Below are 25,795 nucleotides of genomic sequence, written 5' to 3'. Positions count from 1 at the left end.
GTTCTCAGGTCTCTGATATAATGTGGTTATACAATTATCTTAATTATTGCACAGATATGAACTGTAATTTATTTTCTTTTCATACTGTCAGAAAAATGGCATGATGATATTTATGTGGATTTATATGATTATTTATATGAACGGTTATGAGCTAATGAAAAAATAATGGAAGATAAAAGAAAGAAGAGAAAAATGGATTGCTGAGTGTGAAAAAAAAAAATTTCCGGCGAGGCGGATTTGAACCACCGACCTATGGATTACTATATTTTGCATGACCTCTACAGTCCACCGCTCTGCCAACTGAGCTACCGCCGGATCGCTCTAATATGCTTGAATATTTCTTAAATAATAATTTTAAGTATGTCATGTTTGTAAATTGGGTTAGAGTTCATGAAATAAAATTATTTTGATAATAGATTTTCTTTTACTACAGTAAGTGAAGGTCTCAGATACTGTGAATTGCTACAATAATTTATATATTTCACTTTCCTTTACATTGCATAATAATAAAATTTGCGGTTGTAGAAGTGTGAAGAGTAGACTTTCAGTTACTGAATGAACTTATTGCGATGGGGATGGTTTTATCAGCAAATGAAAATAAATTAGTCCCCAATGTTGATAATCCTCCAGCTTTTGATCCATTGTATGGATTTCCACGTAGCAGGAAAGAAAGAGGTAGAACCATTTTTTAAAACTCCAAAATGTATTATTTTGATGGTGGATGATATCATTATTATTTATTGCTAATGTGCAGAACTGTTAATAGACTTCAATAAGTCACGTTGTTAAATATACATTTATGCAGCTCAAAGCTTTAAATAATAGAATAAAAGAAATTAAATCCCTATAAATAATTAAATGCGTGATATCAGTTAAATTAAGTTATTCATAACCGATATGAATACGTCTGTTAGGAAGATGGATCTATAGCATAATATTGGAATAAATATATTCTGCGTCATATATAAAGGACACATTATTATTATATGTTACTTCTATGGAGTCCCAGGACTAATTGCAAGAGTCTCTTCTATACTAACCAACTACGGACTATTTTTGTCTGTTAATCATGTGCCTGAGGCTGTGGAAGGAAAACTGATAACTCTGTATAAGATTAACTAATTCATCTTCACTTGGGAAAAAAAAAACTATATAAAGAATTCTCACATCATGTGAGAATAAAAGCCACATCTTTTCAGATTGAAGGGTCCATGTACCATTCCTTTGAACTGCGTTATGCAGGTCCCATTTAAGGTATATGAGTTAAAACTGTAACATCTCAAAAATTCCACAGAAATTACAGTTCATATCTGTGCAATAATTAAGATACAGGGTGTTCGGGATAAATTTGACAGTTTCGTAAGGAAAAAGAAAATCTTCTTTGTATCTATTAAATTTAATGAATTGACAAAAAAACATTACAGGCAGAGTTAATTACAATACTATCAACAAGATTTACTCAAAATAACCACCATTAGCATCGATCACAGCTTCAATTCTGCTTCGGAACCTCGAACAAGCTGATGCTACAGTCTCCCTGGGAAGGGCCGCAAAAACTGTTTTAATTTTATCCATTAACTGGGCTTTTGTATTACTGGAAGTGCGATTGGTGTCTTTTTCAACTGCGCCCCATACAAAATAATCCATGGGGTTAAGGTCTGGGGAGTTTGGAGGCCAAACATTTGGACTGGTGAAGTCGTAGAAATTTTCAGACAACCATTTTTGACTTTTCCCAGAGGTGTGGCAAGGGGCCGAATCCTGCTGCCATACATACGGCCTACCATTGGCTACCCTTGTTATCCAGGGCTTGACTACAGTTAGCAACTCCACGAACAAAGCCCGAATTCCAATGCCAGGGTTCTTCAACACCTGTTCCTGCAGATTTGCGAGGAATTCTGCTGTACGAACGCAATCAGATTGTCTGCTAGGGATCTTTCTTCTTGCTACATCCTCGTAGTCACCATTGCAAGTCTCTAGTTCATGCCTGATTGTTTTTACTGTATTCAGGGAGCATTGGGCAGCAGTCGTAATATCCTTATTTTGATGGCGGGCACGAATCATCATGATACAAGTTATTCTCTTCCATGATTCAGGTAGGTTCCAGCTATCCATCCTTTCTGACATCTTGTATATGAATGAAGAAGGGTCCAAACTTTTAAATGAAGAGAAGTGTGTGTTAATACATGTAACTTACGGAAAAATATAATTAATTATAAATATGTCAAATTTATCCCGAACACCCTGTAATTGTATAACTACAAAATTCAGTGTGAGGTTTATCTTTATTTAATATGTTTAACACATATTATGCAAAGATAATACACTTACAGGTTTTAAAGATGTTAGAAAAGTATCATAATATCAGTTTATAAATAACAGAATCTATATGAGATGCATATATCAAAAAACCTGACCAACCAAATATAATCTTACCTAACATCAGATAACAAGAAATAAAATAATTCATGTATACTTTTCTATTCTCCAGTCCTGAGAAAGTCAGATGGCTACACATAATGAATGTGTTGTAGATTTTGCAACCTCTTGCATGTGTGTGATTGACATATATATATATATATATATATATGTAGAACGTTTTTTACCTTGGGTTATATATATATATATATATAATGCACTTTTTTTTCCCTCAGAAATTGACTGGAACAGTCTCTCTACTTTTGTCATCCTCTGAAGTCCTAGTGGCATTTAAGCTGATTCAAGTCAGTTATCTACTGTATGCAGATGATGTTATACTTCTAAATAAGTCCTATACAACACTTCATAATTCTTTACTAAATTGAAGAAAAATGAATGAATGCTGTTATAAGCTTGGTATGAAAATCAGCAATATAAAGATTAAAATGTGGAAATAGGAAGGACCAAGGACCTGGAAAACATCAACTGCATTCTCAATGGAGAACCTAAACTAACAAGTAAAATACTTCATATGCTTGTCATTTTTAGTGATGATGGCAGATTAAGTATGGAAAGAGACACTAGAATGAGCTAAGTTGGTATGGTTGGAAGCCAGTTTAATATATAAGTATATATGTAATAAGAGACTCCTATAGAGTAATTTGGAGGAACATTGTTGATAGGAGATGAATAATAATATAAACTTAATGACGTAGTGCTGTCATGGTGTGTCATAGCCAGAATGCCAATTGAGGGCACTTATCAGGACATTGATGATGATAATATAATAAGAAAGAAATTAGGCAGAACACTAAACTAACAATATATAAGACATTATCAAATAAATTTTAACTTGTGGATCTCAGAGTTGAGTTAGAAATAAAGCAGTTGATTGAAGACTAGACCACAGATATGATAATTCTGAGAAAAACTAGTCGAGTGAACAGATGAGATCATTCGCAGAATCATATAAAAATGAACATATTAGAAAGGGCCTTGACATTGTTAGCATTCAAGAATATATGAGTAGAGCTAATCTAAGGTGGTATGGTTACTTGAACAGGATTGGAACGTTTAGCAAAACATTTTATTGTTTGATGCTAGGATGGCAAGAAAAGAGTACGGCTTATATCTAGGTATTGATGCAATTAGTAGATGGCTGAAATGTAAGATGTGATTATATCAGAGACCTGAGAACAGATTAATTGAAAATGAAAATTGTTTGATAACGTTAATAGTCACTAATAATAATGCAAACTTAAATCATGTAGTTAATCATCTGCATAATACTGAGTACATCTCTCTCTCTCTCTCTCTCTATATATATATATATACACTAGGGGGATCACCCCCCCCTGAGTTCTAGGCTGGTAAGCCAGTTCTCCATTGTTTTGAAACGTCCAACAAATTGTTCATTAAGGCAAACACATTGTTGGACATTTCAAAACAATGAAGAGACAAAAAATGTGGCATAAAAACATTTCAAATTTCGGTTTAGCTTTTTATATATATATAGAATAGATATATCAGGAAAATGATAACATCTCATTTTTATATTGCCATCATTTCTGAGACTGGATTCTTAACACTGTGTAAGAAATTAAAAAAAGTTAAAATTCTAAATTCATCATCATCAAATTCCTGCCATGTACCCTCAAGGGGTGTACAGGATATGATAGTACTACATGAAAAAAATTACATCATTACTAACTTCCTATCTACAATTTTCCTCCAAATCAGTCTGTTACTTGTCAAGACTCCAACATTATCAGATCTTATATCTCTATCGTCTAAGGCACTTTGTACCGTATCAATCCATCTATATCTTGGTCTTCCTCTGGGTCGTTTTGCTGCCAACCTGGGAGAGAACAACTTGTTTTGCTCATCTTTCTTCACCCATTCTGTTTAAGTGACCATACCACATGAGATTAGCTCTGCTAACGCATTCCTGGATGTTGACAATGTCAAGTTCTTTCCTAATATCCTCGTTTTTAATATGATATTGCCATTGATGCCATCTGTTCATGCCTATAATCTTTCTCAGGACTCTCATATCTGCGGTCTCTAGTCTTTGGTCAAGTGTTTTACTTCTGACCCAGCTCTTAGATCCATAAGTTAAAACTGGTTTGAACACTGTCTTGTATACAGCTAATTTAGTGTTCCGACTAATTTCTCTCTTATTCCATATCAATTTATTCAATTGACTTCCTACCATACCAGCTTTGCTAATTCTGTTGTCTATTTATATATTTAATTTACGATCTTCAGTAAAAATCGTGCCTAAGTAGCTGAAATGTTTCACTTGTTCCACAGGTTCTCCATTCAATGAATGGAGAACCTGTGGAATCATTGTCTTTGTCTTTTTATTGCTGACCTTCATACCATATCTATTACAACAGCTATTCAATTTAGTCAGAGAATCTTGCAGACTTGTAGCGGATTTATTTAGTAGTATAACATCATTCGCATAAAGCAAAGAGCTGACATTAACATCTCCAATTTTGATATCATGTTTAATACCACTTTCCTTCATAATGTGATCCATATAGATGATGAATAACAGAGGGGATAATGTACATCCTGTCTCACACCAGATTTAACATTAAACCATCTTCCTATACTTCCTTCAATTCTAACTGCTGACTTACAACTCAAATAAAGACTAAGTATTGCTTGATATAATGCCCCATCGACACCATATAACTGTAGTGTATTGAATAGCTTGGCACCTTGTCATATGCCTTTTCCAAATCGACAAAACTTAAATACAGATCTTTGTTATTGCTCAGAAAGATCTCACCAGTTTTTGTCTTTTTTGTTTTAGTCACCCCTATTATGTCGATCTGGTACTTATCTAACTCCTCAGCTAGCTCCATTTCTTTGCCATTCAGGCTTCTTATGTTGATAGTACCGATCTTTAACTCTGGTGATGTTGAGTTGGGGTGTGTTTTCAGATTTGTTCCAGTAGCTGACTTTTCGCTGTTTACCCTGGTTCCCTGGCAAAAACAACGGGGGCCTTGTTTAACACGGCGATGCCCCAGCCGACATGAAATTTTGTCATCTTGTACCATCATTTTTTATTTTGGTTTAACCAATAAGAATACAATTTGGTCAGCTAAATCCCAAATTGCCAGCCCATTTTCCTTCATTCAGTATCCAAGTAGATACCCAACAGGGTGCACCTCGAGAAGGTGAGGATTGGACATTAGGTCAGAAGCCCTGGTCGGTTCTCCGCATTCCTTTAAAGGCTATCTGGAGGTCTCCTCTCAGTTATACAGCTTTGACCCTTAAGCACCCCAGTTCTAACTTTTATTATTATTATGTGATATCACCAAAGACTCATCATGTGAAGGCACTCTACTCTACTATGCTACACACATCTACCCTACTACTTAATTCTCCAGTTACACACAACAACACTGCTACCATCTACTGGCCATCACTATTGTATTGTTTAACAACAGTTTAAAAACAGCAGTATTTTTTTTTTTGTCTGTCAACTGTGTGTATTCTCATGGACAATTGCATGTACGAAGGATGAAAAACCTAAGTTTTTGGGAGAAAAAAACTGCTACCTCTATATGAGAATTGCTAACAGCCATTGAAAAAGCCCATATAAAGATTCCTCTTGTCACAACAAATAATCAAACACACCAATAATCAAAGATGCAATGTTCTGCTGTTTTTTTTATTTGTGATACAGAGGCATATAACTGTAATTAAACTGTAAGAAATGTATTGTTTCTAAAATATGCTTAAAATGATAAAATTATTTTGAAAAGGAAAATTGATTTATTTTATAGTGATGATTGCCACAGAAGAGGAGCTGAAATCAGCTAATATACCTTTAGAGGACAGAGATTACTGTTCCCATTTGCTGCTAAAATTTATGTCCTGTCGTAAAGATAATTTTCCTTTTGTTTATCGTTGTAAACATGAACAGCATGCATATACAAAATGCGAATATGAAGAGTAAGTAAGCATTTTAACATTTCTTTATATACTAAAATAGTTTTGTTTGTTTGTGAAGATGTGACATAATGCTTTCATAGACCACCTTCTGCTTATATTGTTAAAAATGAAATAAGCTGAATGTAAGATTCTTGCTACTACATTCAAACATTCTGCATTTAAGTATGAAGGATAAAATGATAATGTAATGGATCTGAAGCTGGTGATTTGGATTAGAGGGTGGCTGATGGATAGTTATCATCTCATTCCTGACATATACCTTCAGGGATTGTACAGTATCATATGATAGTACTACATGAAAAGTTAAATCATTACTAACTTCCTATCAACAATTTTCTTCCAGATTAACCTGTTATCTATCAACATTCCAATATTATCAGATCTTATATTTCTGTCTTTTAAGGCACTTTTTTTACTGTCATTCCACCTACATCTCAGTCTTCCTCTGGATCTTTTTCTTGCCATCCTGGCAAAGAACACTTGTTTAGCTAATCTTTCCTCTCCCATTCTGTTAAGTGGCCGTATTACTACCTGAGATTAGTTATAATGCCACATCTGGACTATTGCACACAGATCTGGTCACCTGGATTCCTTGGTGATAAAGAAGTGGTGGAGAGGATCCAGAGTCAAGTGACAAAGAATGTTTCATGCATGTTGAATGTCTCCTATGAGGAAAAATTGAATGTCTGTGGTCTCCAAAAACTAGCTGATAGGCATAAGAGAGGAGATATGATAGAAGCATATAAATTATTATAGGGGTTTTATTGGACTGATACTGATGACTTTTTTCTGAACAGTGCAGGAAGGGTGAGAACGAGGGGTCATCCCTGGAGATTGTGTAAGAGTGTTGTTAACAAGGATGTTAGGACTAGATTTTTTGCTTGGAGGGTGGTGAATGTGTGGAATGCATTGCCAGAGGTAGTTGCGAATGCTTTGTCTGTTAATGAATTGAAGGAGAAGTATGATTGGTATTGTGTGAATAATAGTGTGTCAGCATAGGGTTTTCCATGATGAGTCTTCTGACTCTATGAAGACACATTATAGTAATAATAAGTTGATAAAAAATTGCATAGATTATTGTGAATTTTGTGCATGATAGTAAGAGAGGAGCAGCCATATTTCTGAATGCGATTTATTTTGAGATTCCTTATTCTCATGTGCTAATCTTGAATAGTCAGAGTAGCTACTGCGATCTGCATAAGACAGTCTTAGAAACATATGGGTAAATATACACAGTGGTGAGGCATTACCTTTGTATAATGAAGTATTGAATAATGCAGTGAAATTAAATGGTGTTTACACGAGGATTTTTTTTTTCCCAATAATTCATAGAGGCAATAACTATCCAGGAAAGGAGAAGTAGCTATGGTATTCAACAGTATGTATGAGGATAATCGTCTTGAATGGCAGGCCATATCTTCTGTTATATTTTTAATGGTATGAATGATGATATTCCTGTACATCAAATAATAAAAAAATTATAAGCAAAATGCTTACCAACTCCAGCATACAATTCTAAGAGATAAAAAAATTATGTTAACCTGTTAGTGCATGCATGCACACACACACACACTAATACATACAAAGAAGATGACAAAATCAGCTTTGAAAAATGAATTTCATGAACAGTTTATAGACGTATGGACCGAATTTCATGAAGGAAATGAAAGTGCATTTTATATTGTTATAGAGAGTACATTATATTAAAATAATTAATAGGTAACAGAGAAGAAAACTACTTCAAAAAGGACGCAAATATTTCTATATACTTTAAAAACATGGCATTTATCATACTACTCAACAGCAACATCTTAGAAAATATCTGACATAACATTTTCAAATACAATAACAAATTAGATGCATTCCAAGATACTAGTTCATTATCAGAGAGATTATGTTATTGAAGGTTGACAAGAGATGATGCCTTGACAAGAATATAAGTAGAGCAGAAACATATTTTGGCAGAATATAAGAGGATAAACAGAGTGATGAATTGTTATTGATAGTAAGTGGCACATTGTGGTATGAGGTGGAGGTGGGTAGGACAGGATATTTAGTGGAATGTTTCTCTAGGTCAGGGAACACAGATGAGATGAGCAGGAAATGATTATGTAGATAAGTTTACCAAGTGAAAAGCAAGTGATTATTATCGAAGATCTCAGCTCTAGCAGTATAAATTAGACGAAAAAAAAAAAACACAGAGTAATAAGCAAGCAATTTTTTTGAAATTCTTGAGGGACACAAATCTTACACAATATATAGCAGAAGAAAGACAAAAATCAAGAGTTTTGAATTCAGTCCTAGCATTGAAGTAACTGAGATGTTATCCTTGTCCCCAGATGGTGAAAATGACCATGTAGTCTTGACTTGGTGGATGAATAATGAATAGGCATGTAAAAATATCAAGAAGGAAAGAATTTATGTGTGAATTATAAGGTAGATAACTATATATCAGGAGTGCATGGGAGTAGTTAAGATACATTTATTAGCAGCAATGGCAAATTGCATTCCTTAAGTGAAAGAGATAACAACTTGATACACCGTAGATGACCGATGAAATCAAATAGGAACCACAGATGAAAAAGAGGTAATGGAAAAAGTATAAAGAGATAGGTGGGAAGCAGTTGCATGAGGAATATAAGACTCAAGTCAGGAACGTAATTATGTTGGGGGGAAAACAAAAATGGAATACAAGAAAAGGCAAGCACTGCAATCCAAAGAAAATCCTAAAGAATTCTTTCATTATGCAGCTAGCAAGAGGAAAAATGATGGGGTGAATGACTTTGTTAAATGGAAATGGGAGGTCAAGTGATCACAGAAGACATAATGGAGCTATTTATTGATTGCTTTATAAAAGTATTTCATCCTAGAAAAGCAGGTATTATTCTTGGAAGAATGGGAGTTAAAAGTTTAAACTGCATAAGGAGAATTTGTTTCAAATATTAAGTACTCTAAAAGTCAATAAGACAGTGGGATGGGATGGGATTTTGTCACGTGTTTTAAGAGAATATGCTAAGGAACTGACAGCTCCACTGATCTGGCTGTTCAGTGAGAGTCTAGCTGCTGAAAAAGTGCCCAAGGAGTGGAAGGAGAGACAGTGCCGCTGCATAGCAGTGATATGGAGGCATCAAACTATACAGCAGCTCATATTTCTTCCATGGTGTTAAGATTTTGGAGAAATTAGTAAGAGATCAAACATGATAGTTGGAATGATGCAGTCCTGCTGGTACAGCTCCCCAAGTAATCTCCAGATCCAAACACAACCATCAGAGTGAAACATTTGGAAGTGTGATTCGTCACTCCACAGAACCCTTTTCCAATCATTTATGGGCCAGGAATGGTGTAAAGATGCCAGTCCAAATGGCATTTGCCTTTGAGGGTGATGTGTGGCTTGTTTGCAGCAGCTCTGCAGTGATAACCTAAGGCATGCAACTCTTTGCAGACAGTTCTAGTGCTGACAGATATCTCTGAAGCATTTTCCAGGTTGACTACAAGGTCCACCACTGATGACATGCATGATGTCGAACATTCTGAGACAGAGCTTGTCGATCTTGGTCAGTGAGTGTTTGTGACCTCCCAGGGCATTTTTCCTGCTGTGGTAGCACTACCAACTTTCCATCTACAAATGACATAAGAAATGGTGGATTTCGATATACTGAAATGGGTAGCAATGTCACAGACAGACAGACAGACCACTGAAGTGACACCCACGTTGGAAGTCTCTTAGTTCAGCTGAATGTGGCTTCTTGATATCGAGTCCAGTGCAACACATCCCACCTTTTATTATCAGAAACTCCCTGCATGTGGTAGGATCTGAAATTTGCATGGCGCATAAGGTGTCCAAAAACTTTTATCAACATAGTGTATGTACCTAGTATAGCCATAAATACTGTTACAACTTGCACAGTGCATAAACCTTTAAATCTGTCAGTAAATCATTTACATCTTTCAATACATACATGTATAACATACATATAGCAGCACTGAATGTTCAAAATGTCTCCACTTTGCCTTCACGCATACCCAAAGTCTGTGAGGCTGCATATCGATGGCAGCACACACAACATCCAGCAGCAATGCTGCCATTGCTCATTCCAAATCCATCTTCAGACTGGCAGTGCAGAGGTGTTTGAAGTTTTTCCACTTGGTTAGACTATAAATTAAAGATACCAAGAAATTATATATTTCGTTTAATTCTTTATCCATGTATGCTTCTAAAATATAATCAGGACTGGGGCAACTCATATACAGAAGCTAATGACTTCACATCACTTGCCTTAGTATCCCATAATGCAAAGCACATATCCTTACAAGTATGTATAATGCTATGCATTATGGGAAGAGTCATTACCCAGACTGGTTTCGACTTTTATTGAGGTCTTGTGAATGGGAGCCAGACCCAGAGGTGATACCAAAGTTGAAGTAATGTGGAAGTCATATTTTCATATACGAGTTGCCAAAAGGTGTCCTTATTATTAAAATTGCCCTAGTCCTGATTATATTTCAGGCGCAAACTTTGTTTGCTTACACTTGGATAAAGGATTAAACCAAGTATATAATTTCTTGGTATCTTTAATTTATAATATAACCAACTGGAAAAACTTCCAACAACTATCTCTAATCCAGAGTATTTTAATAACTTGGATAAAGGATTAAACCAAGTATATAATTTCTTGGTATCTTTAGTTTAATGATGCAGAGGTGTCATTTCTTGCAGCCTGTTCTCTGACCACAATTTGAAGTCCAGCAGATTCAAATGAGGACTTCTAGATGTCCAATCAGATGATGATATGTGATCGGGCACATTCGCCTCCAACCACTTGTGTGCAGGGGCTGAGTCCTGCTAGAAGGCCCACTGCATAAAGTGAAATATGGTATTGTTCAGAGTCCATACCACAGGTTCCAGCATGGTACCTTGATACACTTTGGGAGAGATTTTGACCTCCTGGCAGAAATGCAACTTGGATACCTCCTGATACACCACACCTACCAAACCATCATAGATGCAGGATGATGACCTCTATGAATCCTGGATGCTAAGCACATACTGTGCAACCATCTGGGACATAAACCTGATTTGGGAGTTAAACGACTCTTCAATGGTGGTGAAAATCTTCTCATCTGTGAAGAGGATATCTCTGTGTCTGTTGTTTGTGTACCACTGGTGAAGTGCCTTTGATTTAATCACCCTCTGCCATATAGGTTGTGTTAGGAAGTGTCTAGTAGAACCACAATAGGCTCTCACCCTCAGGTCATCAGTTAGTATACATGGCATCATTCTCTGCAAAATGTTCCTATCTAGCAACATCACTTTTTACATTCTCAGATGATTATGGTGGAAGAGTGCCTTCACAGTCTTCACAAGCTGTTGCATCCTAATGCAGTGTGGTCGACCTGTTCTTCTTCATCATTATAATGATTAATAGTCTGATATACAAAAATCCTATGATCTCGAGTGATTTTAGCATGCTGAAAATAAGAGGTGGCTGCATTCCAGCCTCGTTAAGTGCTATTACAGCTACACAGTTTTCATAATCCCACAACTGCATGTTAACCCATATAACTAGACAACACTCTCTCTCTACTGATAAACACGTGAATGTTGGATGCACACAGTGCCGCTAATGAAACCAGGCTTGTGCAATTCTGTGGGTAGCACGGGGATGTGCGAAAGTTATAACAGTATTTACATTACCTGAACCAACATGCAGCGTTGTCTTCACTGATACAAAGAACATGTACAGTAGGACGACGAAGCTTGGAAAGCTTGTTATGAGCGACAAATCACACTATGCCCTCTACCAAGCAGATGGACAAGTGTGAGTGTGGCAGATGCCCAGTGAACGTCTCTTACCAGATTACATAACCCCAAATGCAAAATTCGGAGGTGGCGGTGTGAGTGTATGGTTCTATGTTTCCTGGTTTGGCCACAAACACTGAACTCCAAGAAGTATCTCAACATTTTGGACAATACAATGCTTCCTCTTTTGTGGCATTTCTATGGAACTGACCATTGTCTCTTACAGCAAGACAATGCATCATGTCATAAGGATGCTGCTGTAACTGCATGGTGTGGTGGACATGAACGTCACCACACTTGACTGGTCTCTATAAAGCCCTGATCTCAACTCTATCGAACATCTGTGAGATAAAATGGAGCATTGCATGTTTTCAATTTGTTTGATTTTTTTTCGCGATAATGTTTATAGTTGAGACTACAATTTACCTGTAAAAGCTATTAAACTTTAATTCTTTTTAAAACTTTCTTGCATAGTGTTCTTTTCAATGTGATATCTATTTTTACCTTGCTTAGTACTAAGTAATGACCACTTCCAATTTCAAATTCTCTGTACACGCTTGTATCCTGAACAGAATGATATCACTTTAAACAATGACATAGTTAATATGGCTGTTCCTATTTCTTGTGTGTTCACTCCATGTGAACTTGTGCACATCTTTATGTTTCAACATCTTTCAACATAAAGATGTTGAAACACCACAAGGACGTGGATTAGTAATGACTAATCCACGTCCTGACCTGAAATCCAGCAGGCACTTACCATTATTATTAGCTTTTCTCTTTTCTCCAAATTTTCCCAAAACATTTTGGGAAAATTGCCCATAAACTTTTATGAACTTCGAATGAATTTCTTTTGGAATTAAACCTTCTTTTACAAAGAATTTTATAACCGCACGATACTCAATTTTACGCATTTCAAGGGATACAGACAACACTTTTGCTTCAGGCAGCTGTATAAAACAAACTACTTGATAGAATTACTTGCAATTTCACATGGATGCTTATGACAGATGTACCAACCTAGAAAAAAAAAAAAAAATCTTGCTGATAGTGTTGCTATCTATGGCTGAGGCCGGGAACTTTTCAGACCACCTTCGTATATGTCTGGTAATCCTACTTTGCTGTTTAGATCTCCAACAGGAACAGACTTTTTCATTTTGCCAGCTGCCTTTTCTAATTCAAAAAAAAGTCCTCCATTTCTTCCAGTCCCATAGAAAGTAGAACCTTCTATGGGACCATAACCACAAATAAGTCTTATTGTCCAGTTCCCTGTTGCCTATCCTCATCTTTCTTTCCTATATTCTGTCGTACGAAAGAATTATTGGAAGAAGCAGAGAAGATGAGTGTGAGAGTAAAGATTGCGAGCCTGATGCAATATTTTGATAATAGTGAGATGATGGGGAGGGCATAACTGTGTAAGTTATGCAGGAGGAATGGTTTGCAGTTTATAGACGTGTGGACTGAATTTCATGGACAGAAGGACTTATATAAAGCTGTTAGATTGCAGTGGAATGGAATTTAGAGTTAGGTGTTGGGAAAAAGCATTGATATCGAGATCTCAGAGTGGAAGTGCGAAGTCAGAGAAACTAGAACTGTTTGAGGTGGAAGTGGAATGCAGGTGAATAATTATTATGGGAAATTTCAACTATGGGAAGGAAATGGGATACACACACACACACACACACACACACACACACACACACACACACACACACACACACACACACACACACACACACACACACACACACACACACACACACACACACACACACATCTATTAAGAGATAATTACTTGAAGCAGCATATGATGTTGGGGACTTTGAATTTGCTGGATCTGGTGATAGCACCAAGGAATTTTGTCCTTAACCAAGGTAGCTACTAAGTTCAGGGGATAATAAATCCCTCATTATTTTAAAGCCGGATACGGAGATCGAAATCTAAGAGTCTCATGCTGAAGAACTATCGGCGAGTCCAAGCATAAGTCAACACCTGGGTAGTACACCTTTGCTCCGAGTTGCCCTCGGAGCAAAGGTGGAGCAAGCTCCACCGCTATCCTTAATATTTTCTTTCCACCTTTGCTCCGAGTTGCCCTAGTGTTGTACTACCCAGGTGTTGACCAGTTTCGTATCCAGCTTTAAAATAATGAGGGATTTATTCTCCCCTGAACTTAATTTATGCCGCTGAAAAAAATAGCCTCTTGGCTCTTTATCAAGGTAGTTACATTGCCTTCAGCTGGAGAGAGAGAGAGAGTGATCATGTGGTCTTGATTTGAGAGGTTGCCAAATGTGGAATAGTTAAGGAGTATATGTAACACTTATAGGAGAGGTGATATGACAGCTTAGAAGGCAGCTTTAAGCAGTGCCATGGCATAAGAAAATCTGCAAGGAAAGACTATTAGCATGCATTTAAGATAGTGACTTGAAAGCAACATTAGACAGCATACCCAAAATCAAAAGGATAAATGGATGAGGAGTATCATTAAACAGGAGCAGAAACAACAACAGCAAAAAAAAAAAAAAAATGCTGTGGAGGGATATATATGGAGAAAAGCGATCAGTAAGTTCACAGGCAGTACAAGACACAAGCTAGAAGATAGATCAGCATGGTAAGAAAAGCAAAATCTGTTTATGAAAAGAAATTAGCTGAGCAAGACATGTGGGAAGTTAAAGGAAAAATCACTGTGGAGGGATAACTCGAATGAAACCTGATGGCAAGGAGGTTGCAAAAGCAGTTGAGTTTTAGTGAGTGATTATTGTGTAAGGGTTTAACATCCAGGTGGATATGTTGCATTGAGAGATGGCACAGGAACAAATGAGAGAATAGAAGATGGAGGTACGAAGAATATTGAAGAATCTGAATGTAAACATGGCTATAGAATTAAATGAAATAGCTGGCTGTGTATTATAAAAGCTTGAAAAGAAATTGGCATTGCTTCTGACTAGGCCATTTAAATGTAAACTCTTAGCACTGCAAGGTCATCCCTAGGGAGTGGAAGGAGGTCAAAATAGTTTCATTGCATAGTTTCATAAAGCAGGCTCCAAAACAGAGGTAGTAAATCATGGTCAGTACAGTACTTCCAGAGTGGGTTTAAAGGCATTGAAAAGATGAAAGGCAAAATTAATAAAATTCCTGAATGGTTTGATGAGAATATGGCATGCATGAGAAGCATACCAGCATTGCTTTGTGGGACAGGTCATGCCTTAGTAATTATATAATGGAGTGATATTTGAGTTGAAAAAAGGGAAAGGTAGCATAATGATACTTTTAGTAGGATATTACATGACACATCTTAAGAACAAATTAGAATGGATGTGAAGCTGGTAATATGATGGCTAGATACCAAACAGTAGTTTACAGGGGAGCCAAATCTAGGAGAAAGCAGGTGACTAGAGGTATACTGCAGGACTGTACTTTTACTGCTATTTAATTATTAAATTTATGATATTATTAATGTAATTATTGATATCATTAATGTACCATTGACTCTCACTGTTGCACATACTATTATAACCAAGTACTGAAGTCTTGACCAAAACCCAGTATGCAAAATACTATGCTAAAAGAAAAGAACAAAAGATAGAAATGCTAGAAAATTCAATATGGAAAAACACTTACCTAAGGAAAGTATCTGTTTAGTACATACCAAATTTTCAGTTTGTTTCATTGTCATCAATGCATACAGATGACAAGAGATAAACAAATTAGACTTGAAATCTATGTCTGTGTATGTGTGACAACTATTAAAATTCAATTAAATAAATTTTAAATAATAATTATTAATTCATTAGAGACAGGAATGAAAAGTATTACTTAGGATGACCTCCCAAAATTGGTCAAGTTTAAGACAGTCATTCTGTTCATGTCTGTGGATATGGTCTTCATGATTTTCTTTGATAGTCTTTTAAGTAAAAAATAACTTTTGTGTAGAACTTTAATTTTATTACAATGAATTCTATTCCTAGTGGATAAGGCATGGCTGGCCAAACCAAACTTATCAGACTCATGAAGTAAAATATAATCCTGAAGTTATTCTAGATGAAACTGAGCTGAATGACCTATCTGCCTATAAAAACAAAGGCTGTATGAGCATGGGATTCTCTAAACTCCAGAAAGAGGAAGTGGGGGGTGTTTATTTCTTGGAGATATTAGGAAGAAATTTAATTTCAGAACTGGATGGAAAGAAACTTAAAGGTCAATTTGACAAAGAAGTTTTGTGAGTTTTTTTTTCTCCATCACTCCCTTTACATATGTATAAAAAGGCTTAGGTGCCATTGATTATTGATAATAGGGCTTTACTGTATAAACAACACAAATAGAGTAAAATATAAATTTATTGAACTTACATTATTTTGACAGTTTTCTTCTCAACATCTTCAGAGCATAAATTATAGCTATAACATGCACACAGTACTGACTTAAAAAAATAATTCAAATTGCAACCAAAACTAAGGTTCTTACATGGCACCCTCTATGTACTGGATAACCATAAATTTAATTTGGAGTAGTCAGGCTATCAGGGTTCAAATGATATCTCCCAGATCTTTGTCAAAATAATGCAACCATACTTGTTTAGGTTGGGAGAGTGCTTCTAGCTCATGCCGATTCTAAAAATAGTTCAGGCCTATAGTAACTTCTGTGTAATATCAATGTCCTTTTCCATTTAAGTAGGAGCATCTCCCAAGCATGGTCTTCCAAACCTGACTTGTGATACAGATGATCACAGATATAATTTTTATGTTCTTCAAGGCTGACGTTAACTGATCTTGATAGTCTGTCCAAAGTAGGCTAAACTTTAGGCACAAAGAATTTTATACCCTCCAGAATGTGCATGAGGATGAAGTTGATCTTTAGCAGAATGGATGAAGGTAACTAGCTGAATGAGAGGTTTGAAAGTGGAATGGAGATTTGCAGAGAATTTTGGCTATTTCCTCTAATGCACCCTTAATATATGGGATTGGAATAGTTCTGCTGTGATCTTATGTACTGGTTTCAGGAGGAATGAGCGTCACATGTGGCATTTTATCTCTTTAATAGAGGTTGTAATCATTGGCTAAATGCAAGGTACCTGAGCTTAGTTTCAAGGACTGTGTTAAAGCTATTTGAACAAACAGCTTTGGGTCGGTGAGTCAAAATTTTGAGAATGCTATACTGTTGGGACAGGTGGTGGTGTGATTACTTATGCAAATACCTTCTTGTATGAGTGGATTCTGTAAATGGAAAAGGATAATAAAACATTAGGAAGTCATATCACTAATGCATCTAGAAAGGGGTGACAACTGTTACTTTCTTTTTATGGGATGAAGTTTATTTTAGGATGTTGGCTGTTAAGATGTACTAAAAGTGTATCCAGTATTTGGATTTAGGTGGAAGATTAATTTCATTGTCCAGTGGCTATAGCAGGGTTTCTGAACTATATAAAAATACATAAATAAAAAATTACACAAAATATATAGTCCATCCCCAGTACAAATGTATTATATGTTTACTAATAATGTTTCGTGGGTAGGAACCACATAAAAAAAAAAAAAGTGAGTCTGGACTATGAGACCAAATAGCAAACTCATCATCAAACAGTACAGCCGAACTATTGGTTTAAATGTGGCTGAGTTCCACAAACCTAATATCTCCCTTTGTCCAGTAACAAGCAGCATAGGCAGCCTCACCAATAAACCAGCTAAACATTTATCCAAATCACTTTTCCCCTTACAAGCAAACTCTCCCTCATCTATTAAAAAATTCTCTACACTTTAAAATATTAATAAAAAATCTAATCATGACAGATTCTGACATCATGGAATGTCAGTTTTGGTATTATTTCACATTTTTGGTAATGTTCCTTTGACAGACCCTTGATCTCATTAAGCCAAATTTCCCCTTTGATACTGTTGAATTATTTGGATTCAACATATATTCAATTTTCTTATGGAAAAAAAAAATTCAAAGAGCTGGATGGGACTGCAGTGGGTCCCCCCCCTCCCAAGCTTACTTCTCTGTGGAACATTCTTCATGCTTAATAATTTAGCTGTACTATGTTGATGATCTGTTTGCTATTTGGTCTCATGGGCTCACTAGATACATTTTTTAGTGCATCTTAACAGAAATTCTAAAATAAACTTCATCATACAAAAAGCAAGTAACAATTGTCTCCTCTTTCTAGACACACTAGTGGCATGACTTCCTAATGTCTTGTTATCCTTTTCCATTTACAAAGATCCACTCATACAAAAAGGTATTTGCATAAACATTCACATCACCACCACCATTCTTTCCTACAGTATGGCATTCTCAAAACTCTGACTCATTGAGCCAGAGTTATTTATTATTATATGACACCTCCAAGGAGTCCAAGGGTTCATCGTGAGAGAGCATGCTATTTACTGCAACTCACTCCCTTATTTAGTCCTCCAAACTACATGACATTACCATCATCTACAGACAGCACCATCTACCACTATAGTTTATATATATATATATTATCTTAAATTGTATGTGTTCTTGTACCTGTTTGTTCAAATGGCTGTGACACAGTCCTTGAAACTGAACTCATGTACTTTGCAACTCATATTTTAGCTAATGACAACAACAACAATCCCTATAAAATAGATAAAATTCTGCATGTAACTCCCATCCTTCCTGCAACCAGCACATAAGATGACAGTAAAACTATTCCTGTCCTATATATCAAGGGCACATTAGAGAAAATAGGCAATGTTCTCTGCAAATGTGATCCCCATTCCACTTTCAAACCTCTCATACATCTGGCTACCTTCATCTGTTTCTCTAAAGATCAACTTCATTCTCTTGCACATCTGGAGTGTATCTATAGTTTAGCCCTTTAGACAGATTAGCCGATCAGTTAACATCAGCTTTGAAGAGCACAAATTATATTTGCAATCATCTGCATGGCAAGTCAGTTTTGGAAGTCCCTACTCTGGATACTCCTTTTCACAGGATTAAATATCTTATGAAAAGTATTACCATATTTACTCAATATTACCATATTTACTCAATTATAACTCACACTTTTTTCCCCAAAATTAAAGTTAAAAAATCGTGTTCGGTTTTAAAACAATGTGGGATTTAAGTTTTTAGTTACTTAAATATAAAGAGCCAATAGGCTTCATTTTGGCAATATAAACATTATTTAAATTAAGGGTGTTAAATCCCACATTGTTTTAAAACCGAATAAGAAACTCAAAGATTGGAATCAGAGAGTTTCATGCCGAATATAGTAAACTATAAAAATATCGGCAATTACTAGCCAAATGCAAGCAGTCCTAGTATCACCTTTGCTGCGAGTTGCCCGAGATTGTACTACGTACTAGGACTATTTGCATTGGCTCACACTAGTAATCGCCAATATTTTTATAGTTTACTATATTCGGCATGAAACTCTCTGATTCCAATCTTTGAGTTTCTTATTCGGTTTTAAAACAATGTGGGATTTAATATCCCCTTAATTTAAATAATGTTTATATCACCGAAATGAAGCCTATTGGCTCTTTATATTTAAGTAACTTAATGGTTGCATCTTTTTGACAACTCGTATAGCAGAGTATATAAGTTCTTTTCGCTATACGCTTTGGTATCTATTTGGTCTAGCTACTCACTGATGAAGCCTCGAAAAAGGCTGAAACCGGTCTGGGTAGTGACTTCCCACCATAATGTAATAACAGCATACATTTCCTAGGAAATGTGTTTTTACATTATGGAAAATACCAAGAATAGCGATCAGAACTTTACCTCCTTTGCTGCGAGTTGCCCGAGATTGTACTACGTACTAGGACTGCTTGCATTGGCTCACGCTAGTAATCACCGATATTTTTATAGTTTACTATATTTGGCATGAAACTCTCTGATTCCAATCTTTGAGTTTCTTATTCGGTTTTAAAACAATGTGGGATTTATTATCCACTTAATTTAAATAAAGTTTTTAGGAAAAAATTAAATTGACATTTATAATTAAATTCTCAGTATTCAATGTCATTTATAATTGTTCATATTATTTATAAAATGAATGCATTTAAATTTTAATTATCAACATTATTTACTCGATCGGCTGCTCACCTTTATCACTCAACATATTTGAAATCTTTAGTGACAATGCTTCTGTAATTAAATTAAAACAAACAGTTTCATTATTGCTTGTCCTTTTATCATTTAAGAATCATAAGATCACCATGATTTAAAAAAAACTGAAAATGGGTAGGACCTACCAAGAATCTACTATTTGCTCTCGCTACTACTAGTCTCGCATATGATTGGTGCAGTATTAACAAAAGATCGCGCTACTCAACAACAAAGAGAAGCTGACGATTGTTGAGTTGAAATGCTTCTCTTCAACCAAATTCCAAAATATCTGAAACATCCGTGATAACACATGCTATCTATTTCTTAAAGTTTTAAACTTTTTTCGTGTGCAAGGCATATGCGAAACTTTTTAATTTTTTTTTCTTTCATAAAGTAAAATCAGGGGTGCAAGTGCGAGAGTGAGTTCTATTTGAGTAAATACAGTTCATACAAGTTGTTATAGGTCTGAGAGACTATTTTATGAATGAGCATCAGCTATGAAGCACTCTCCCACCCTTAACAATTATGGCTGCATTAATTTGACAAAGATCTAATAGACAATCATTCTGAGATCTGATAGCCTGACTACTCCAAATTAACTTTATGGTTATCCAGCCCATAAAGGGTGTCATTTAAGAACATTAGTTCTGTTTTGGTTAAAAAATGAAATGTTTTCTACAATTATTTAAGTCAGTGTTGTGTGCATGTCACAGCTATAATTTGTGCTCTGAAGATGTTGAGCAGAAAACCAGCAAAATAATGGTATGTTCAATAAAGTGAAATTTTTTTTCCCACCTCTCCTGGTGTTGTTTTAAACTGTGACATTCTATTATGAACTCTCTTTGCATATGGAAGGAAATTCTAGAAACCTCTTCTAGACAAGGATTTGGATGAAGGCTATAATTATTAATTATTTTGCTGATTATTTTAGTGTTCTATCCATTGCAGATGAATGTATCTCAGAAAAAGCACAGTTGTATTGAAAAGAGAACCAATAGAATAGTTTATGTGCATGATAAACAAAAGTGTTAATAATGCCATATTTCTGACAAAGGTAATATGTATTTTCCAGTACAAGTTATTTTTGTATACACTGAGAACTATAGATTGCCATTAGGTTGCTGTAAGATAAGAACATTCAGAAATGGGAGGCAGTTGTTTTCTTCTACTTCGAGGAAATCTAATTCTGGAGTTTCTTTAGAAATTCATGAAGCTCTGACAAGGAAGACATTGTGACAACAAACATGTCATCAACGTATCTATACCAAACAGAAGGCTTAGGAGAAAAAGTCCTTAAGATTATGTTGCTTCATATAATAAATGTTCAAAATGATCCTTTCTCTTAGTGCTCATATTGACACTGAAAGAACAGTTATTAACATTTCTGGCTGATCTTTATCTAGCAAAGAAATCTGTTGTCAAAAGGGCTAGATTATGCTGTAGTTTCAAAAACTGTTCCACTCATGGACTTTGTTTTGTTTTATTGATAAAGGCCTTCATACCATCTTTTATTCCATTGCTAGTAAAATTAATTTTCAAGCAGCATATATGCTGTTTAAATCTGTAATTCTTTATATCAGTCTATCTAAAAATGAAGTTTTAGCTCTATTATTGCTAAAACACAATAAGAAAATAGTCCTAACCATATTCTTATTGTGTTTTAGCAATGACAAAGGGCATGCTTCGAGGATTTGTGGGTTTTAAAAGTTGGTTGATGAATGGAAAAAGATGATTTGATACAAATATATGAGTTACTAAGAGGATTTGATAGAATTGTTTCAGAGAAAATTTTTCATACTTGACTAGAGGAAGAGGATCACTGGAAATTGAGTAAGAATATGGTTTATAATAAAATTAGTTTAATCCTTTATCCAAGTGTGAGCAAACAAAGTTTGTGCCTGAAAGTATCTTCAGGACTGGGGTAAGGTAGTACAACACCAGGGCATTCCTTGCAAAGGTGGAGCAAGCTACCAACACTCCTATCTCAGTATCTCCCATAATGCAAAACACATCTGTTGGTAGCTTGCTCCACCTTTGAACGAGTTGCCCTGGTGTTGTACCACCTTACCCCAGTCCTGAAGATACTTTCAGGTGCAAACTTTGTTTGCTCACACTTGGATAAAGGATTAAACTAATTTTATTATACTCTAACCAAGTGGAAAAAAAATAATAAAATAAACTTTCAACATCTTTCTCTAAATCCAGAGTAATTTATTAAAAAAGGCTGGCACACCATTTGGCAACTCCTATAGGTAGAGATGACCTGCTAATGCTTCTGCCTGGTATGTATCTCCACTTGGGCCTGGCTCCCACTGAAGAGACCTCAATAAAGGTCGAAACTAGTCTGGGTAGTGGCCCTTCCCTTAATGCATAACATTAGACATATCCACAAGGAGATGTGTTTTGCATTATAGGAGATACTGAGATAGTACTGTTGGTAGCTTGCTCCACCTTTGCAACGAGTTGCCCTGGTGTTGTACCACCTTACCCCAGTCCTGAAGATACTTTCAGGCGCAAACTTTGTTTGCTCACACTTGGATAAAGGGTTAAACTAATTTTATTATACTCTAATCAAGTGAAAAATAAACTTTCAACAAGAATATGGTTAAGGAGGGTGAATGGTGTCAGACCTAGATTTTTCACTTGGAGAGCAGTTAATCAGTGGAATGAGTTACTAGTTTTGCAAGTGCTGTGTGTGTGTGAGAGAGAGAGAGAGAGAGAGAGAGAGGAAAGGTATGATAAGTACAGTGTGAATAGTTAATATGAGCCTTCCATGATAAGTCTTCAGGCTCTCCATGGAGTTGCCTATGGAATAATATTATAGTATACTATAGTATCATCATAGTTTATTCACAATGTGAAAAGGGAAAAAAGATTTATATTAAAAATTAAGGATTCCCAAAAAGGTGAGATTCAGGATGTCTGAGTTGATGTCCAAGCCATCTGAGTTGTAGTGTTTTGACTATATTGACAAGTGGTTCTTGCTTATCCTGATTTAGCACAGCCGAGTTAGTGACACAGTCTATCGAAGGATCAGTCTGAGACATGTAGTTCCAAAGGAGTTAATTAGATCTGTAGTTTTTTTGGTGCTTATTGTCCAGGTTTGAGAACCATACAAGAAGATAGATCTACTGGTTGCATGGTATAGTCTTAATTTTGTCTTTAATGATATTAATGATGATTTCCAGGCAGAGTATAGTATATTTTTAATTGATGGTTGTTCTGTGTTTTGTATTTTAAAGTTGATAACATTTACCTGTTTCTTAATTTAAGAATTTTCCCTTTCAGTTATATCCTTAGAATGAAGGAATACGAAAGGGAAAAAAGGTTGTTAAGACGTGAAGCTAAAAAGCAAGAAAAACAAATGAATGAAGAAATGAATGAATGATATGAACTGAAGAACTTATTGAATGCAGATTTTGAGATAGTGTAAAGAAAATGTACTTAGTAGGTTAATTGTTCAATAAAAAAATATGGTAATTGTAAAATTCAGAATTTTCTTTAACAGCATAATATCAGAAAATTGTATAAATATATATATTTTTTTCAGTAGCGTTACTTGAATCATTTTAAAGGCAGTTCTTTGTTTAAAATGCCTTAGTTTTGTATCTTTAATGGCAAAATAAAGTTTAAACCAGTCCAGACATTAGTGGTTACAGCTGGCAAAAAATAAAAAAAAAGGTATGAATTTAAAGAATTTTTAATTCACAATCATTCACTTTTTTTTTTTTTATACTTTGTGTTTTTTTTTATACAAAAATTATATAATTAGTACTTTTAATATAATATGATGTAAAGATGAATCTATTTGGAATTGAAAACTACTAAAAAATACTGCAAGGAATATAAATCAGTTTAATATTGGCCTAATTGTATTATGCTTATTCGGCGACATATAAACTTATTTAAGTTAAGGGATATTACATCCCACATATGGGATGTAATATCCCATATATTTTTTTGGCGTATAATCCAAATATGGGATTACATCCCATATATGGGATGTAATATCCCTTAACTTAAATAAGTTTATATGTCGCCGAATTGAAGCCTTTGGCTCTTCATATAATTAATAATTTATTAGGACACCTTGGCAATTCTCATAGTAGGATATATGTAAGTTCTGTTTGCTACAAACTTGGTATTTCTAGGTCTACCTACTCACTGATGAGACCTCAATAAAGGTTGAAACCGGTCTGGGTAGTGACCTTCTCTCACTCATAATGTAGAACAGTAATACAGCTCCTAGAAGCTGGGTTTCACATTATGGGGAAATATCAAGAATAGTGATTGGAGCTTGCTCCACCCTTACCATGAGTGGCCTCAGTGTTGCACTTCCTAAAGGATCAGTTGTAACACTATCCAGGTATTTGCTCACGCTTGGACTCACCGAACTTTATATATTTACTATATTTGGCATGAAACTCTTTGAGTTTCTTATTCGGCTATGAAATAATATGGGATGTAATATCCCTTAACTTATATAAGTTTATATGTCGCCGAATTGAAGCCTTTGGCTCTTCATATAATTAATACATTAAACCACTTTGCTTCAAGATGCTCTGTTCCCCTTGCAACATCAAAAGAGCCATGATCAGTTAGCTATCCATTTTAGAAATTATGGACTTTACAACCGTGTTATAAATAACTATTTTAATTTCCCGACGTTTCAACCTTCATATTAAGGTCATCGTCTGGAGTATGGACAAATATACAGGACAAGCTGAGTTACATTTCACATAGTAATTTGATCACCGGTTATTCTACTGCCATGACCTCTAGTGAAAAAAAAATTACAAATTAATTAATTATTTAGAAACTACATCAAAGCTAAATTCTATTTAAGATAACATGAGAGAAACCATTCTTTCTTATAAATAGTTTCTTACAGTAACAATGATGTCCTATTTTTAACATTACAATTGTTATATTAGATTTAGGATTCTGGATTAGCTAGTCCTGTTTATAGTTAACTCTCTCTTAGGGAAAAAGGTTCCGTGGATAGAATTATGTGCCTTTCATATGCTTGGGATGTTTAGACCACTATTATTGTTCAGATTGTGTGAAATGTAACTCAGCTTGTACTTGTATATTTGTATATACTTCAGATGATGACGTTAATATGAAGGTCGAAATGTCAGGAAATTAAAATAGTTATTTAGAACACGGTTGTAAAGTCCATAATTTCTAAAATGAATGCTAATCTCCGTGCAGCACTAAAAGAAAGGAATCAGTTAGCTATAAAACAGTTATCACAGACTTTTATGATTAACTCCACAATTCCAGTAAAATTCTAAATTTTGCCACTTTAGAAGCAGTACTATTGTAACATTCTTTGTATGTACAGCAATTAATAAACGTGTTTTCATTTCTACTGTACTGTCCTGATAAACCTATATCATTTCTACCTGTGTAATGTATATATTTCATTAATACCTGTTTAATTAATAATCTTGTTTTATTGACACTAATAAACTTGTACTGTATCATTTATACTAATGTATTTAACTGTTTAATTCACATTTCATTTATGTT

At 35.1% G+C, this 25,795-nt stretch overlaps 1 protein-coding gene and 1 non-coding gene across 2 annotated transcripts; one reads left to right on the top strand and one right to left on the bottom strand.

Annotated features, from left to right (window-relative positions):
* Positions 1–222: 222 nt before the first annotated feature.
* TRNAY-GUA (transfer RNA tyrosine (anticodon GUA)) lies at positions 223–315 on the bottom strand. The gene is made up of 2 exons: positions 279–315; positions 223–258 (listed from the first exon to the last, which is right to left on the bottom strand). It is a non-coding gene; the product is annotated as a tRNA-Tyr (tRNA).
* A 147-nt stretch (positions 316–462) lies between these two features.
* ND-B18 (NADH dehydrogenase (ubiquinone) B18 subunit) lies at positions 463–23,904 on the top strand. Its single transcript, XM_090408186.1, has 3 exons — positions 463–675; positions 6,219–6,387; positions 23,549–23,904. Exons 1-3 carry the CDS (start codon positions 570–572, stop codon positions 23,646–23,648), a joined length of 375 nt encoding a protein of 124 aa, XP_090264312.1. The 5' UTR covers positions 463–569; the 3' UTR covers positions 23,649–23,904.
* The last annotated feature ends 1,891 nt before the right edge of the window (positions 23,905–25,795 follow it).

Source organism: Typopeltis vanoorti, chromosome 18 (genome assembly GCF_054136105.1).
Source record: "Typopeltis vanoorti isolate ZY-2024b chromosome 18, IOZ_Tvanoo_1.0, whole genome shotgun sequence".
NCBI classification, from domain to species: domain Eukaryota; kingdom Metazoa; phylum Arthropoda; class Arachnida; order Uropygi; family Thelyphonidae; genus Typopeltis; species Typopeltis vanoorti.
The sequence above is the reverse complement of the archived record's forward strand: the minus strand, read 5'-3'. Positions and strand labels throughout refer to the sequence as shown.